Source organism: Zingiber officinale, chromosome 1A, assembly GCF_018446385.1.
Source record: "Zingiber officinale cultivar Zhangliang chromosome 1A, Zo_v1.1, whole genome shotgun sequence".
In the NCBI taxonomy this organism is placed as follows: domain Eukaryota; kingdom Viridiplantae; phylum Streptophyta; class Magnoliopsida; order Zingiberales; family Zingiberaceae; genus Zingiber; species Zingiber officinale.
The window spans coordinates 124751871-124767963 of NC_055987.1; the positions used below are offsets into that span (position 1 = coordinate 124751871).

The 16093-nt window shown below is 35.3% G+C and overlaps 1 protein-coding gene across 1 annotated transcript; it reads right to left on the reverse strand.

Moving 5' to 3' along the window:
- Positions 1-261: 261 nt before the first annotated feature.
- Positions 262-14180, reverse strand: LOC122002524. Its single transcript, XM_042557728.1, has 7 exons — positions 13982-14180; positions 13711-13879; positions 3161-3789; positions 2751-3043; positions 2598-2621; positions 2219-2320; positions 262-342 (listed from the first exon to the last, which is right to left on the reverse strand). Exons 1-7 carry the CDS (start codon positions 14178-14180, stop codon positions 262-264), a joined length of 1497 nt encoding a protein of 498 aa, XP_042413662.1.
- Between the last annotated feature and the right edge of the window lie 1913 nt (positions 14181-16093).

A 16093-nucleotide genomic window follows, 5' to 3' on the forward strand; every position in this document is an offset into this window, starting at 1 on the left:
AGAGGAGATAAAAGTATGTTACCGGACTGCTGTAGTATAACATTCTAATGGAGAATCTTTTTCATGATAAATCTAAAGAGGTGTAGAAAACATATATACAAGTGCAGTTGTAGTAATAAAAAGTACAAACTCATGATCACATGATCACTCCTTAGAAACATATATACAATATTGTAGCAAACTGTAACGATCATAATCCAAAGCACTTATAGATTACAAAAGTTAACCAAAAGAGTTTCAATGCCCAAATTTCTTACTCATCTAATATATGGTCTTGAATGCAATCTGCCCATTTAGAGCGTATGTTATCAATTTTTTTGCGCCAATCACTGATTTTGCGAACTGCATGAGAATAAATAAATGAAAATGTTACTTGCACAAATAAGTTCATCAACAAGATTAAATAAGAAAACAACAATTAAAAGAAATAACAACAATTAAGTTCATCAATAAGTTTTAATTACTATAGCCCATAGTGAAGTCTTTTCACTTGATGTGGAATGCTCAATAATAATCTTCATACACTGATAAAGGCAATTCACCTATATAGCAAATTTATTAATTATGAGTTGCACTGTTATACCTAGCAATGAAATGAACATTTCGAATGTTTTTTGATTTGATAATTGGTAGGAAAAGAAAAATTAGTCCTTAATAGTACTAAGAAAAATAACTAAAATCTATATAAATCAAAATTAACATTCTCATCTAAAGCTAAAGTTAACCTTCTAGAAATCTCTAAGTTGAGGGCCTCAGAAAGCCTAGCTCATGAATCATTTTCAAAAATAAAAACAATCACAATTTCTAATTGTACGAAGTTTTCAGCAATAAAGTTAGTAAGCTTCACAAAAAAAACTACCTACCAAAGGATATTAAAATTGTAACAATAAAAATAAAGGAGGCTTGCAACTTTTTTCATTGCAAAAAGAAAGACATGGAATACATTGGAAATAATACAGAATGTAAGCATCAAAACGGAGAAAATCACTAACCCTTTCAAAGCAATTTCCCATTCCAATTGATAGCGTACAATTATATTTTCACCTTATTTCCTGTAAAATAAAGTGAATATTCATTAGAAAATGAAAGCAATGCGCCTACTTGACTTCCATTGTAGCATTTGTTTAGCATTTTGTGATATAATTGCTTCTTCAATCAAACATTAAAAAATAATTCCTACAAAATTCTCTCTTCCGCATTAAAAAACGTATACAAAAAATCATCTTTAGACAAGCAACCAAAACTATTTTTTTCCATCTATAACAACAAAAATTGCACATATGTATCTAGAAACATAAAAAACCTCTACTACTACTAGAAAGCAATCAACAAAACTCTTGTCTCCCATCCACAATGACAAAAATTGATGCTTGAACCTCCTTAAGGAAAGGGGAAATGCCAAGGAACGGCCACAACTCGAGAGATCTTGTGATCAACAACAAAGGTAAGAGCGTAGACGGGAAATTAACATCAAACTATGCACAATGGAAAATTAAGATCAAACTAGGCACAATAATGATGTCAATTCATGAGAACTAACCTTCTTTGGCGTACACCGTTCATAATCTAGAGGAATTCCTTGTACTTGTCAACATTCAAATTGCGTTGCATAATCATCGCGTACCAAACGAAATCTGTGAATTTTGACTTTAATTCTACATCCCAAATACAGTTGAGCTCGGTTCTATTTCACAAATGCCCCCCTAAAAAATTGACAGCCAATACCTAAGTAGGAGAAAAAGGAAGAGACGAATATGACAAAAAGATGGAAAGTATAACTCACTGTTGCTTCACAGGAGATTCCTCTTTAAATCGCTTCCTCTTGCTCCCAATGACGCCATATTAGCCCTTATGCCTTGTGTTTCACCCAACCGAGAAGTCTCTCCCTCGAATCACATGGTTCTTCAACACAAAGCGTCACAAGCATGAAATTGAGAACAAGAGCATAGAACAAGGAAAACCAACACATATGTATCAAAACCAAATCTAATACAACCAGTGGCGTAGTCGGGACTTTCAATTAGGGGGGCGAATTCAATAAATTAAAAAAAAATAATACAACACAAAAAATGTATAATAAAAGTCATACATGAACTTCATATGTTTTTTACAATATCACCCTTTGAGATTTCATATTTTGAAAATGTTGAATAATAGCTTCATTATCAATGGTATCAAACACATCTCGCTCAATATATAGTATCAAACAATCATTTACCATATCATCTCTCAACAGATTTCGAAGTAAGGTTTTAATTATTTTCATTGCTGAAAACACTCTCTCTACAATTGCAGTTGCAACAGGTAATAGCAATGCTAACTTTAAAAATAAATATACAAAAGGATACAGATAATGTTTTTCAATTGAACCATCCTTTTAGCAAGCTGGCTAATCCCCACAACCTTAGAGAATTGATTGCTACTTTGCATATCAAAAATAAAGTTATCAAGTTGGAGCTCAAGATGCATTAACTCCATCAGGGAAAAATCGGATGGATATAAAACTAAGCAAACTGAAGTAATTTTCTTTTATCATAAGCAGAAAATGAATTTGATGGATCAAGACAACTCATACACAACAACAACTCTGTGTTCACCTCGTTAAAGCGACTGTTCAACTCCTGAAGTTGCAAATCTATCACTTCATAAAATGTTTCAACACGATAATAGTGAAGATTTGTCCCTCCTTTAATATTTCATCGTGATCTCCCATGAAAGACGAACAAGTCTTCCATGTGCGGGGTGACTACCTTATACTTAACAAAAAATAAAGAAACTTCATTCAGTAACAAATCCCAACCATCATCTCTCATAGTTTGCAGTTGATGTTTGCTTGATCTTACAAGAATCATGGCATTTACAATGTCTTGATCTTTTCTTTGTAAAGCTTGCAACAAATCATTCGTGACTCCCAAGATATTCTTCATTAAGTGCATCTGAAATATAAATTCATATTTTTCAATCAATTCCAACAGATTATTTGCTTGCACCCTTTGCTTGTGATCTTTTCCCTCCTCTTCAACAAATAAAAGGACATCAATAACTGAAGGATACAAGCATATCCAACTTAACAATGTATTATAATGTGCACCCCAACATGTGCTCCTAGCTCTTTTTAATGTCATCTCTTGATTTATACTTTGTCTAGTGAAAATATCACCATTATCAATTCCTTTAATAACTTTTTCAAATTGTTTTTCATGAAGTATATCTCTTCGCTTGCATGACGCTCCAACAATATTGTTCAATTGTGCAACCATATAAAAAAAAGTAGAAATTCTTATGTGATTTTCAGCAACAGCTACAAGTGTAAGTTGCAGTTGATGAGCAAAATAATGAACATAATAAGCAGATGGGTTCTCCATCATAATTAAGCTTTTTAAGCCATTGAATTCTCCTCTCATATTGCTAGCTCTATTGTATCCTTGCCCCCGCAAATTAGATATAGATAATCCATGTTGGCACAACAAAGAATCAATAGCAGTTTTAAGTGATAAGGCAGTAGTGTCGCTTACATGTACAATGCCTAGAAAGCGTTCAACAATATTTCCCCTTTCATCTACAAACCGTAAAGCAACTGCCATTTGTTCTTTAATAGATATATCACGAGCCTCATCAACCAATATAGTAAATAATTCATCATCGAGATCTCCAAAAATAGAATTAGTGGTTAAATAAGCAATGGATATGATAATATCTTTCTGAATATCAGGTGATGTCAATTTGAGATTTGAGGGAGCATTGTCTAGTGTAACACTATTGATATCCTCATTATAGTCAACAAGAAATCTTAACAGTTCAAGAAAATTACCATGATTGAGTTTGTTGATTCATCATGACCACGAAATGCTAATCCTTGATGCACAAGAAATCTTATGCAATCAATTGATGCTATCAAACGAACACGATAATCGATAGCTACTTGACTATATTGATTGACCAAACAAGTTTCTGTTGGTTGCTACTCGGAAAGCCTAGAGGTTCCACTGTACAAAAATTTTATACAAAGGTCTGAACCTTTTCCTAGCTACCATGTGTTCTTTTAAATTAAATTTTGGATCGCCTGCGGAACTTAACACGTTTGATCCAAAACTTAATCTATTTGTTCTTTTAGGTTTTGACTTGGATCTCCTGCGGAACTTAACACGTTCGACCCAAATTACCTTAAGTTATTAATTCCATTAAACATTAATTTCCATAATTGGTTCCCAGTACTGACGTGGCGAGGCACATGACCTTCTTGGATATGGGAGCAACCACCACCGACTAGACGAAACCTTTTATAGAAAGCTAATATTTAATTTCCTAAAATAACTTTAGGTTAACCGAAAAGAACAATCAAATCACAAGGAAAAGAAAAAAAACAAAAGAACACAAGATCGAAAAACATATTCAAAATACTAGAATCGTAAGCCTCTTGTATTTGGTATTATTTCCATAAATAACTAGTATGATGCGGAAAAAGAAAAACTACTAGTTATACCTTCTAGAAAGACCTCTTGATCTTCTACCGTATTCCTCTTCTAACCTCGGACGTTGTGTGGGCAACGATCTTCTGAGATGAGAAACCACCAACCACCTTCTTCTCCTCCTAGCTAGGTTCGGCCACAACAAGAGCTTCACCAAGGAAGAAGAAAAACCACCAACCAAGCTTCAAGGGATGCAAGCTTTCTCTTCTTCTTCTTCTTCTTCTCCAAGTAGTATCCGGCCACCACAAGAGCTCCAAGCAAGAGATAAGTTTCGGCCACCACAAAGAGGAAGAAAAGAAGAGGATGGCCGGCCAAAATAACTTTCTTCAAGCATGAAGAATTTCGGCCACCACCAATGCTCCAAGGGATGCTAGAGACGAGACTTGCTTTCTCTCCTTTTTCTCCTTCCTTGATCCGGCCACCAACAAAAGCTCCACCAAGAAGATAGGTTTCGGCCATCAAGAGGAGAGGAGAGAAAGGGAAGGGCCGGCCACCATACCAAGGAAAAAGAGGGAGAAAAATAATAGAGGTTCACCTTGTAAAGGCACCCCAACCCCCTCTTTTATATTCTTTAGCCTTGGCAAAATAGGAAATTTAATTACAATAAAATTTCCTTAATTTTCCTTGACATGAATTAATTTGAAGTATTAAATAAAACTTCCTTTTTATCCATGTATTGGCCGGCCACAATCAATAGGGAAAAATTAGGAGAATTTCAATCAACAAATTATAATTTCCTAATTTATCTCTGGAAATTTTTAAAATTAAAATTTCTCTTCAAAAATCCCTTCATGGTTAATAAAAAGAAATTTCTATAATTTTATTTTTCAACATGTGAATAATTTTACAAAGAGAAAATAAAATATCTTTCCAATCTACAAATAAGGAAAGAGATCTAATCTCTTTCTTTAATCTTTTGTAGATCCTTTTAAGAGAGATATTTTAATTTTAATTCTCTCTAATAAATTATATCTTCCACATAAGAAAAATTAAAATTAAAATTCTTTTTTATTTTATTATGGCCGGCCCCCCTTTGGCTTGGGTTCAAGCTTAGGGCCGGCCACCTCATTAACCATGCTTAGGCCGGCCCTAGCTTGATCCAAGCCCGGCTCCCTTTAGGTGGGTATAAAAAGTGGGTATAGGTGGGTATAGTACTCTATAATTAAGAGGCTACGATAGGGACCGAGAGGAGGAATTGGTTTTGGTCTCCCGATAAAATTAAGCATACCGTGTTCGCCCCGAACACACAACTTAATTTTATCAATAATAATTCATTCCACTAAAGAACTATTATTGAACTACCGCACCAATCCCAAATTACATTTTTGGGCTCCTTCTTATTATGAGTGTGTTAGTCTCCCTGTGTTTAAGATATCGAATGTCCACTAATTAAGTGAGTTACTGACAACTCATTTAATTAATATCTTAGTCCAAGAGTAGTACCACTCAACCTTATCGTCATGTTGGACTAAGTCCACCTGCAGGGTTTAACATGACAATCCTTATGAGCTCCTCTTGAGGACATTATCAACCTAGTATCTCTAGGACACAGTTTCCTTCTACAATCAACAACACACACTATAAGTGATATCATTTCCCAACTTATCGGACTTATTGATTCATCGAACTAAATCTCACCCATTGATAAATTAAAGAAATAAATATCAAATATATGTGCTTGTTATTATATTAGGATTAAGAGCACACACTTCCATAATAACTGAGGTCTTTGTTCCTTTATAAAGTCAGTATAAAAGAAACGACCTCAAATGGTCCTACTCAATACACTCTAAGTGTACTAGTGTAATTATATAGTTAAGATAAACTAATACCTAATTACACTACGATCTTCCAATGGTTTGTTCCTTTCCATTTTGGTCGTGAGCTACTATTTATAATTTATAAGGAACCGATAACATGATCTTCTGTGTGTGACACCACACACCATGTTATCTACAATAAAAATTAATTGAACAACTACATTTATCATAAATGTAGACATTTGACCAATGTGATTCTTATTTCTAAATAAATGTTTATACCAAAAGCTAGGCTTTTAGTATACATCCCAACAATCTCCCACTTATACTAAAAGACTAAGCTGCTATATCTACTGCCATACATCTGATTCCTAACCCTTCAACATGCCCATCAAAAAGCTCTTGCCTTAAGGACCTCAGTGAAAGGATCTATAGGTCATCACCTGATGCAATCTAGGCAGCAACAACTTCTCCTTGTTTATACGATTTCTTGTATTGGGTGGTACTTGCGCTCTATTGTGTTTACTTGCCTTATAGACTTATGGTTTCTTCGAGTTTGCTACTGCACCAACATTATTACAATAAATTGTAATAATCTTTGGACAAACCAGAAATCATATCTAAGTCTATCTTGAGGTTATTGAGTCTTTCAGCTTTTATGGCTACCTCAGAGGCTTGCCATATACTAAGCTTCTATGGTGGAGTCCAGAAAAACACCTATGCTTATCACTCTTCCATAGTTATGACTTTACCTCCTAAATTAAACACAAAACCCCGAGGTTGACTTATTATTGTCCCTATCCGATTGGAAATCAAAATCCATGCAACCCACAAGGACTAAATTAACTGCCTTGTAAGCTAGCATATAATCTCTAGTGCCTCTAAGGTACTTCAATATATGCTTTACTGCAATCCACTGTCTTTGTCCAGGGTTACTTTGATATCTGCTAACTATGCTCTTGGCAAAACAGATTTCTGATCTCGTGCATAGCATACATTAGGCTTCCGACAGTCGAAGCATAAAGAACTGCCTTTATTTCCTTTATCTCCTTTGATGTCTACAGAGACATATCTTTAGATAAAGTTACTCCATCCTGAAAAGGTAAGAAACCTTTCATGCTTAAAACGAGCAAGGATTGATATGAAGCTTGGGATAAGTAAAATATTCTTTTCTTGCGATCACTTATTACTTTGATCTCAAGAATATATACATTCTCCCAAGTCCTTTATATCGAATTGTTTGGACAACCATACCCTTACTTCTGACAACATTTTGATATTGTTTCCAACTATCAAAAATGTTATCTACGTATAGTACAAGAAATACCACCATGCTTCCATCACACCTTTTGTATACACAAGACTTATCCGGTTACTAAATCCATAGATCTGGATTACTTTGATAAACCGGATGTTCCAAGACCTTGAAGCTTTGCCTCAGTCCATAGACTGATTGAGCTTGCATACAAGATGCTCTTAGCCCTTTGCAATGAACCCTTCTGGTTGCTTTATATGGATGCTTTCTTCAAGACTTCCATTAAGGAATGCTGTCTTGACATCCACTTGCCAAATAGATAAAAGAATCTAGATAGACTTAAGCATGACTACCAGTGAAAAAGTTTCCTTTTTCATCAAGCCTTGCTTTGAAAGTTACTACCTTCCTGTCTATCCCTCTTTTCCTATTATAGACCTTTTTACACCCAACGGCTTTTACACCATTTGGTGATTCTACAAGCTTCCAGATTTTATTAGAATACATATATTCTAATTCTGTTATTCATTACTCTTTGCCAAGATGCTGCATCTTTATCTTGGAGTGCTTCATCATATGACCAGAGATCAGGTTCATGTCCTCCAGGGATCGAATCCAAAAACTCTCCCAAAACATGAACCTATTTAGGTTGCCTAACAACCCTCTCACTACGACAAGGCACTTTCTGCAACTGTGTATCATTTGTGATACGTGTTGCAGTTTTCTTGTGGTATCTTATCTTGTATAGTTGGTACTAGGTTAGACATGTCCTTTATTATTTCCTTAAGAACAAATTTACTTATGAGCACGTGGTTCATTATATAGTCCTTTTCTAAAAATTAGTCATTGATGCTAACAATGACCTTCTGATTTTTAAGACTATAAACATACTTTTGTTTATCTAGGATAACTTACAAACAAGTGAACTCCTATCCAACTTATCATTGTCTCTCTTTAACATATGTGCTGGATTACCCGAATCCTAATATGCTTCAAAATAGGTTTTCACCTATTTAGCAATTCTATATGAGTAGAGAGTTCTAACTTGGAAGGTACTATGTTCACTTTCGTTTTCTGAGTTTATCCTTAAAATAAATTTGGTAATTTTCTGAATAACTCATCATCTATCTAATTATTCCATAAGAGTCCTTTACCTTCTTTCTACTACACCATTTTGTTGGGGTGTACCAGATGCAGTTAGTTGGGATTGAAATCCAACTTCTGATAAGTGACTCCTAAAATCTCTCAAGAGGTACTTGCCACTACGATCTTCCATAGTGACTTTTTACTTTAACATTTCTCCGCATCAATCTTGTACTCTAATCAAAGTACTTAGTCTTACGGTACATTAAGTAAATTTATTTGTATCTTGAATAGTTGTCTATAGACAAAATATTCAATACTACCTCTTGTCTGGATAGTCATAGGATCACACAAATCAGAATGAACCGATTTCAACATATCTTTGACTCCATACCCCTTGGACTTAAAAGTTTCTTGGTTATTTTTCTTCCAAGTAAGATTCGCAGGTTGGAAAGATTTCCACTACCAATGAACCCAAAAGTTCATCAGCTACCAATGAATCCTGCTCAAGTATAACTTAGCTTTTAGATGCCAAAGATATAATTGGTTCATTTCCGAAGGTTGCTTTCTCTTAAAATTAGAAGATGTGTTACTAATTTCCATTTGTTGCATCGTGGGAGTTATTGGATTATAAATTGTCAACCATCATACCAGAATAGATAACTTTCCTATTTTTCTTGATAACAACTTTGTTATCAAAAATAGACACAATATCTATAATAGTTTAGAAACTGAAATCAGGTTCTTTCTAAACTTGGTACGTAAGGACAATTACTTAAAATCCATATTTTATTCTTATCAAAGGATAAACATCTCCCACTGCAACAGCTACCACTTTTACAGTAGTGCCCATGTGGACGGTGTTTTACCTTTCATTTAGTTGTCGGGTTTCCTGGAACCCTGCAATGAATTGTAGACATGATTAATGACATCTTGTATCTACACTCCAGGTTCCGGTAGATAACACCACTAGACATGTTTCAACTAATGAATTAAATACACCTAAATTGTTCTTAGTTCTAAGAAGACAGTCTACCTTAATGTCCAAGTCCTATTTCCAATCATTACATTTGGGACTACTAAGTCTTTTTCTATAGTATGACTACTAGGGATTGACAAACATCCTAAGAATTACAAAAATATTTGGTCAAGATCAACTCCTTAAAATCTCCATGAATTTTGTGCATACAAAATTGAAGAGGAGATTTTATTCATTAATTTTATTATCTCGTCAACTTTACTTTATGACGAATAAAATTAATAGTTGATATGTCTTTGATCAAATATTTGGTCAAAACTCTTTGAATTTAAAATAACATTGATTCCTCAAACAATATTATTTGAATTCACCAACACCTCAAACACCGTGAATTTTGCATGCCACGTTAGTGTGGACGTATACAAATTCAACATTTGTAAGAGGAGGGTTTTACCCATTGACTATCTTGTCAATATAACTTTTTGACAAATAAAATTACCTCAAACACCATGAATCTTGTATGCCACGTTAGTATGGACGTATACAAATTCAAACATTTGTAAGAGGGGTTTATTAATTTTATTATATTGCCAATCTAGTTTTATGACAAATCAATAGTTGGTTTCCCTTTGGTCACACAAGTGATAGTAGTGACTCCGTTGGGGAGGATACTATTAAATGTGTCTAAGTGTATACCATTACTTGACACTAAGTCCATTAATAAGATTATGCCCCTTCCGTTGGGGAAGATCACACACTCTTAATTAACTTCCTATAGTCATCCAAAAATGGAAGTCTGTTCTAGTGATCCACAAACAAGCTCATCCGTTATGGAGGAAGGCACTCAGAGCCAACGCGCAAGCTTGTTTGCATCACTTACAAACTAGTAATGGAGACCATGGGATTTACTTAAAAATCCCTCTCCACTTAGTTATTTATAAATGAGGAATTTTAACTATGCTAGCCTACTAAATATGTAAACCAACATGCACACACAGCACAATATAAAAGCAATAAATAGAGAATCTAATTTTCAACTATTATGACTTTTATCTCTAGTTGTCCTCCGTGTGTTATTATCCCAAGCTGCTGCCATATTTGGCCACCGCCACCGGATCTAGCTGCCGCATCCATCTTGCACCTAGTTCCGCTGTGCCTCTGGTCCTTAGAAGGTTCCACGCTTTGCAAGATTTGATCTGCGACATAAATAGAATTTTACATTTTTGATCCTATATTCCGTAAAAGGAATGTACATGTATCTAGATCAAAAATAAAATCCTAATAAAACTAAATACAGCTCCTGCTGTATTTTAATACAATCATGCACACACATATCAATGCCCTTGACATGTCCAAGGGTCCAATCACACACATAATAACTATATGCCATAATAGTTGGATCCTGCATCCACAAAGTTAGCACATCCTACTATTATCCTGCCTAAATTATGTATGACATGTGCATAATTAAACTAATACCAAATACACAGAGGTAAAACCCTAGCTCTGATACCAATTGTTGGTTGCTACTCGGAAAGCCTAGAGGTTCCACTGTACAAAAATTTTGTACAAAGGTCTGAACCTTTTCCTAGCTACCATGTGTTCTTTTAAATTAAATTTTGGATCGCCTGCGGAACTTAACACGTTTGATCCAAAACTTAATCTATTTGTTCTTTTATGTTTTGACTTGGATCTCCTGCGGAACTTAACACGTTCGATCCAAATCACCTTAAGTTATTAATTCCATTAAATATTAATTTCCATAATTGGTTCCCAGTACTGACGTGGCGAGGCGCATGGCCTTCTTGGATATGGGAGCAACCACCACCGACTAGACAAAACCTTTTATAGAAAGCTAATATTTAATTTCCTAAAATAACTTTAGGTTAACCGAAAAGAACAATCAAATCACAAGGAAAAGAAAAAAAACAAAAGAACACAATATCGAAAAACATATTCGAAATACTAGAATTGTAAGCCTCTTGTATTTGGTATTATTTCCATAAATAACTAGTATGATGCGGAAAAAGAAAAACTACTAGTTATACCTTCTAGAAAGACCTCTTGATCTTCTACCGTATTCCTCTTCTAACCTCGAACATTGTGTGGGCAACGATCTTCCGAGATGAGAAACCACCAACCACCTTCTTCTCCTCCTAGCTAGGTTCGGCCACAACAAGAGCTTCACCAAGGAAGAAGAAAAACCACCAACCAAGCTTCAAGGGATGCAAGCTTTCTCTCCTTCTTCTTCTTCTTCTCCAAGTAGTATCCAGCCACCACAAGAGCTCCAAGCAAGAGATAAGTTTCGGCCACCACAAAGAGGAAGAAAAGAAGAGGATGGCCGGCCAAAATAACTTTCTTCAAGCATGAAGAATTTCGGCCACCACCAATGCTCCAAGGGATGCTAGAGACGAGACTTGCTTTCTCTCCTTTTTCTCCTTCCTTGATCCGGCCACCAACAAAAGCTCCACCAAGAAGATAGGTTTCGGCCATCAAGAGGAGAGGAGAGAAAGGGAAGGGCCGGCCACCATACCAAGGAAAAAGAGGGAGAAAAATAATAGAGGTTCACCTTGTAAAGGCACCCCAACCCCCTCTTTTATATTCTTTAGTCTTGGCAAATTAGGAAATTTAATTACAATAAAATTTCCTTAATTTTCCATGACATGAATTAATTTGAAGTATTAAATAAAACTTCCTTTTTATCCATGTATTGGCCGGCCACAATGAATAGGGAAAAATTAGGAGAATTTCAATCAACAAATTAAAATTTCCTAATTTATCTCCGGAAATTTTTAAAATTAAAATTTCTCTTCAAAAATCCCTTCATGGTTAATAAAAAGAAATTTCTATAATTTTATTTTTCAACATGTGAATAATTTTACAAAGAGAAAATAAAATATCTTTCCAATCTACAAATAAGGAAAGAGATCTAATCTCTTTCTTTAATCTTTTGTAGATCCTTTTAAGAGAGATATTTTAATTTTAATTCTCTCCAATAAATTATATCTTCCACATAAGAAAAATTAAAATTAAAATTCTTTTTTATTTTATTATGGCCGGCCCCCCTTTAGCTTGGGTTCAAGCTTAGGGTCGGCCACCTCATTAACCATGCTTAGGCCGGCCCTAGCTTGATCCAAGCTAGCTTGGCCAGCCCCCTTTAGGTGGGTATAGAAAGTGGGTATAGGTGGGTATAGTACTCTATAATTAAGAGGCTACGATAGGGACCGAGAGGAGGAATTGGTTTTGGTCTCCCGATAAAATTAAGCATACCATGTTCGCCCCGAACACACAACTTAATTTTATCAATAATAATTCATTCCACTAAAGAACTATTATTGAACTACCGCACTAATCCCAAATTACATTTTTGGGCTCCTTCTTATTATGAGTGTGTTAGTCTCCCTGTGTTTAAGATATCGAATGTCCACTAATTAAGTGAGTTACTGACAACTCATTTAATTAATATCTTAGTCCAAGAGTAGTACCACTCAACCTTATCGTCATGTCGGACTAAGTCCACCTGCAGGGTTTAACATGAAAATCCTTATGAGCTCATCTTGAGGACATTATCAACCTAGTATCTCTAGGACACAGTTTCCTTCTACAATCAACAACACACACTATAAGTGATATCATTTCCCAACTTATCGGGCTTATTGATTCATCGAACTAAATCTCACCCATTGATAAATTAAAGAAATAAATATCAAATATATGTGCTTGTTATTATATTAGGATTAAGAGCACACACTTCCATAATAACTGAGGTCTTTGTTCCTTTATAAAGTCAGTATAAAAGAAACGACCTCAAATGGTCCTACTCAATAAACTCTAAGTGTACTAGTGTAATTATATAGTTAAGATAAACTAATACCTAATTACACTACGATCTTCCAATGGTTTGTTCCTTTCCATCTTGGTCGTGAGCTATTGTTTATAATTTATAAGGAACCGATAACATGATCTTCTGTGTGTGACACCACACACCATGTTATCTACAATATAAATTAATTGAACAACTACATTTATCATAAATGTAGACATTTTACCAATGTGATTCTTATTTCTAAATAAATGTTTATACCAAAAGCTAGGCTTTTAGTATACATCCCAACAGTTTCAATATGTTATTTTTGATTTATTAAATCATAAGCCTCCATCATACACCTATTGTGAATGTTGCTCTGATTTCCAACATGTTCATTAAAATTATCTTTCTTTCTCCAATTTTTAAATCCCTCAGTAACAAAAGAATCACCACCACTTTGACCACCATGATCCGCTTTGAATAAATAGTAATAAAGACAGAAAGCTGCATCTTTTGCAATGCTATATTCTAGCCAATTAGCATGAAGACTAAACCATATAGCTCGAAATCTTCATTTCTCTTTTGGACAAGAACGCCAAGGAAATTCATGATTCTTAGGCTGAAAAGGACCTTTTTGCAAATAGAAACATCGAACAATCTCCCTTTCATTAACATTATACTCAAGAATGTGCTTTCTTAGCCCAGGATCACTAGGATACTCATTTGAGTCAGCATCAAGAGGAGCTGGTGGTGGAGGAGGAGGTGGTGGAGGGGGAGATGACTTGTTTGAAGTAGGTTCATCTCGTATTTTCTTAAAATATCTCAACATTGTTATTTCACCTAATTTATCATCAACATAATATTTTAGAAACATAATCATCTAATTAATGGCTATTTGTTTTCAACAATTTATATTCAAAAACAAATAATAAACGAAATTGATAGAAAGAAATAAAAAACATGAATATATGCAAAATTAACACTATATATTTTTTCAATACTTAAATTCGTAATCGAAAGAAATCAAGAAAGAAAATTTTACCTCAATCAAAAGACATTTGTTGTGGAGCGGCGATAGCGTTGTTAGCAAATGATAGCAACAATAGCGGCGAAGTGATGATAGCAGCGTTGGCAACAAACAATAATGGCGTTGGCAGCGGCGTGCGGTGATAGGCCGACAACGACGTGGATGGCAACGGCAATGTGCGACAGAGGATTTTGAGGGTAAAATTAAGATTAGGGAAAAATAAGATGAGAATTAGGGGAGGAAGAAGAACATGGGATAGAGGAAAAAAGGAAAGCGTAATAGTGGAGGAAGAAGAAAATGGAAGAGGAAAAAGAATAATGTTCGACGGGAAGAAGTTTCGTCGATAGGGAACAAAAACAGCGAAAAAGGAAAAATAAAAAACTTCAGCGGAGAGAAAAAATGAGAGAGATAGAGAAAAAAAAAAGTTTGGACAAACGAGAGAGAGAGAGAGAGAGAAATTAAAAAATGGTGTTAGGTTTTAATTGGAGTTTTTCATAAAAGTCTAAATACTTTTAGATTTATAAATAAATATGTTTTATTTTATTTTTAACCATATTAATTTTTTTGCCTCCAAATCTGAGAGGGGGTGATCGCACCCCCACCCCCACCCCAAAGTAGCTACGCCTCTGAATACAACAAACGAGAGAGAAAGAGAAAGGCGAAGATGGAAAAGAGAGGAACTTTATACTCACCGATCGTGCATGAAGAAACCTTCTGAGAATCAAATTGTCCACATCCTATAATTTAAGCTAAAAGGGTAAGTTTTTGCATATGACGAAGCCTATCAATTGGGCTCACCACAAAGCTTGATGACCAAGCTCACGAAGAAGGCAGGAGGCCACCACGCTCGAAGAAGATGACTATCTTTTTACCCTTTCATCTTCTTATATTACTCCCTCTTGATCTCATCCAAACAAAGTAAACAAAACAAGAAAATTCCTCTCCTCTCCCCACTATAGGGCGACAGGCAAATAATTAAGGCCTTTTAAACTGAGAAATAAAATAAAGCAGAAGTAATGTAACCTTATTCCACATGCCACTCTATCCATTAGTCCCTAAACACATTGTGTAGAATTTTAAGCAAATCTCAGTTGATAGATTAGAAAAAAGATTTATGAAAGATCTCTGAAAGCATCTTTATTAACTAGAAGATGAAAAAAGATATCTACACAAAGAAAGCCATTGTTGATTATACCAGGTTCCTGTTGAAGCGAGTTAGCAAGATCGAGAGGAGTTAGAACTCAGGAATTAATTGATGTAATGGTGAATCGAAGGCATCATAAGCTCCAAATTCTGGTGAGCATGCTCCTTAATCTGTTGGTCGATGACAACTTCTTGATGACCTTCTTCGCGTTCATCACATCCGTCTCCACCAGCTTCTCCAAGTGGTTGATGCAGTCTGACGCCGCAATCCTCCGCCACACGCTCGTGCTGTCAGTCTGGGTCACTGCCAGGAAACGCGAGCTTGTCTTCCACATCCATAGCCTTGCAGTGTGATTACTGAGGAGGAGGAAGAGGACGAGTAACGGATGAAGATCCAAAAGGAGGAGTAACAAATGAAGATCCAAAAGGAGGAAGGAGTTACTTGTTGGCGTTTCTCATCTTCACCTTCACCTTCGACGGTGGCAGGAAGGGAAACCTAGAGGGACTTCAAAGCGGAATAAAGGGAGATGCTGAGACATGTCCAGATTTGGGGTAGTCCTTCACATGTGCTG